Here is a 2,523-nt window from a genome sequence, read left to right on the forward strand (position 1 = left end):
CCCTTAGACTTTAGAGTATAAAATACTTAAATCTTTAATTTAAATATGACAAAATAAGAACCAATTTAGAGACTTATTATTGAAATTTATTAACATCAATGATAGTTGGTTTTCAATTTAGAAGACCAACCGACCTATATACATATAATTGATTTTTGATTCCAAATAGTGATTAGGCCCGTTAATCATGGAAGCTTGTTGTTAATATAAAGCACCACCCACTCCCCCCATGTGCCTCACTTCTCACAAAATCAGCATAAAAGACAAACCCCCATATTATCTTCCATGTGTTCTTAACCCATTCTCACATTTTCTTGTACTATATAAACTCCCCACACCTTCTTCTTCTTCTTCACTTTAATTATTTGATCCTCACTTAGTGTAAGACACATACATACAAGAATATGATGATCAAGTTTAGGACAAAGAGGTTTTATAGAAGCAGCTCCAAGGTTGGGAAAGAGAACACTACTACCCAAGAAGTGAAAGAATGCAAAACCAACAATAATAATGTTGGTGAGATCAAATGGGAACTTAGGCCTGGTGGCATGCTTGTTCAGAAAAGGGAGTTTAACAACAAAATTAGTGATGATGGAGAAGGCATAATCACAATTAGAGTTTCAACTGTGTCACAATGCTATGACATTTCTGTTGAAGCCACTTCTACTTTTGGTATGTATTATGTTCTCTCAAAATCATCAATTTTATTATTATTTTTTATTTTTTTTCTAGTTTGGGGTTTAAGAAAGGAAAAGTCTAGGGGCTAGCAATTTTTGTGTTTTGTGGCCAGCACTTAACCATCAAAACAAAAGTGAGTGATCTCTCACCATTTAAAACACTATTGATGGCCAATTGATAATTACAAAACACAAAAGTTGCTGGCTCCTAACACTCTTCGGTTAAAGAATGTAGAAATGATTTTTGTACTTTGAATTTCTTAAGCCCTCTTCTTATTCTGCAGAACAAAAAAAAAGAAGAGTATATTTGATTTGCCATTTTTTTTAATTTTAATGTCTTCTTCTGTTCTTAGAATTTGTGTACTTGTTATTGTTTATATAAGTAGAAAATATTAAAAAAAATATATAAAACCAAATGCATTCTAAATTTTTAAAATATAAATTAATTGAATTGAATAGTAGGATACTTGAATTAGATAGGGAGTTAGGAAAAGGGTTGTTGGTCCATTGTGTTTTAATTTTTTTTCACAAAATACATAAAAAAATTAACTAAAAATATTTTTTTTTTTAAATAAAAGCTATCAAAATTGAGAATTGAGATCTTCCTCAAGTGGTTGTTTGACAAAAATTGTAATAATAACTTGCAGGGGAATTAAAAGTGATTCTTTCACTTATGACAAGTTTGGAGCCAAGAGAACAGAGGCTTCTCTTCAGAGGAAAAGAAAGAGATGACAATGAATTTCTACACATGGTTGGTGTTAGAGACAAGGACAAAGTTCTATTGTTTGAGGATCCAGCTATTAAGGACAAGAAGATGAAGCTTCTTGGATTGAAAAATAATACTTGCTGTACCATCACTGCATGATGATACATGATCATCACTCTAATTGAAGAAATCCATAACTATTAGTTTAATTTAGTACTAACCTGAAAATGAAATGAAAAGAGAAATGGAGGGAGTTTTAATTTTAATGTCTTTATTAGCTTTTGTTTGTCTTAGAATAGAAACTTAATTAATTAATATGTACTTATCTGGTGGTTGGAGCCTTCCTTGAATTAAGAATGGTGGAAGGTGATAAAATCCCATGTCATTATGTAAAGTAGTTTGCAACTCTATGATCAATAGAAGTGTGATTCCCTTTGTATTGTATTATACTATTATATTATTGTTTTCTTTTTTTTCTTTCTCTTTCTTTTTTGCAATCAGATTGGGTTGGTCCATTTGAATCCTATTTTGTGTATGTAACAATTCGTTGGTCAGCTGACAAATCCTTCAATACTGCTGCGGGAGAATACTATAAAAAAATAAAAAAGACAGAAATAATGAGAAACTTTTTTCATGTTATTTTTATCTTGAGACTCAAACATTTCGATTAAAAAAAAAAGTCTATAAAATTCTTTAAAATTAAAATAATTACACCATGTTAATTCACTTTTTTTTTTTTTCAAGTTATTTTTCATTCTGTAAGTAATCTATCACATTTTTTTTTATGTTGGCTTAGACAAAATGTTATTTTAGTTTTGAAGTTAAATCAATGAAACGATGTCATTTAATTTTAATGAATCACAAATCCTCTTATCCCCGCAAAATATGTACAACCATTAAAATTAAATAATATCATTTCATAAAGTATTGAGCGTAAAAACTAAAATGTCATTGTTTTGTCTTATCCAATAAAAAAGGATATGAACCAAGTGAGAAGTAACTCAAGGAAAAGAGAATGAGAAGATTAGCGTGAGGCAATATTTTTAATCTTGAGAATGTTTACAGTACAATTGAAAATTGAAATTTCAAAAATTTTTTTAGTGTAAATGATTAATTTGAGAATCACCTTAGGATTGAACT

General features: G+C 29.4%; 1 protein-coding gene across 1 annotated transcript; it reads left to right on the plus strand.

Moving 5' to 3' along the window:
* LOC107621757 (BAG family molecular chaperone regulator 2-like) lies at positions 228–1,854 on the plus strand. The gene is made up of 2 exons (XM_016323762.2): positions 228–672; positions 1,325–1,854. The coding sequence occupies exons 1-2, from the start codon at positions 405–407 to the stop codon at positions 1,540–1,542; spliced, it is 486 nt and encodes a 161-aa protein (XP_016179248.1). The 5' UTR covers positions 228–404; the 3' UTR covers positions 1,543–1,854.

The sequence above is a fragment of the Arachis ipaensis genome, chromosome B10 (genome assembly GCF_000816755.2).
Source record: "Arachis ipaensis cultivar K30076 chromosome B10, Araip1.1, whole genome shotgun sequence".
Taxonomy (NCBI): Eukaryota; Viridiplantae; Streptophyta; class Magnoliopsida; order Fabales; family Fabaceae; genus Arachis; species Arachis ipaensis.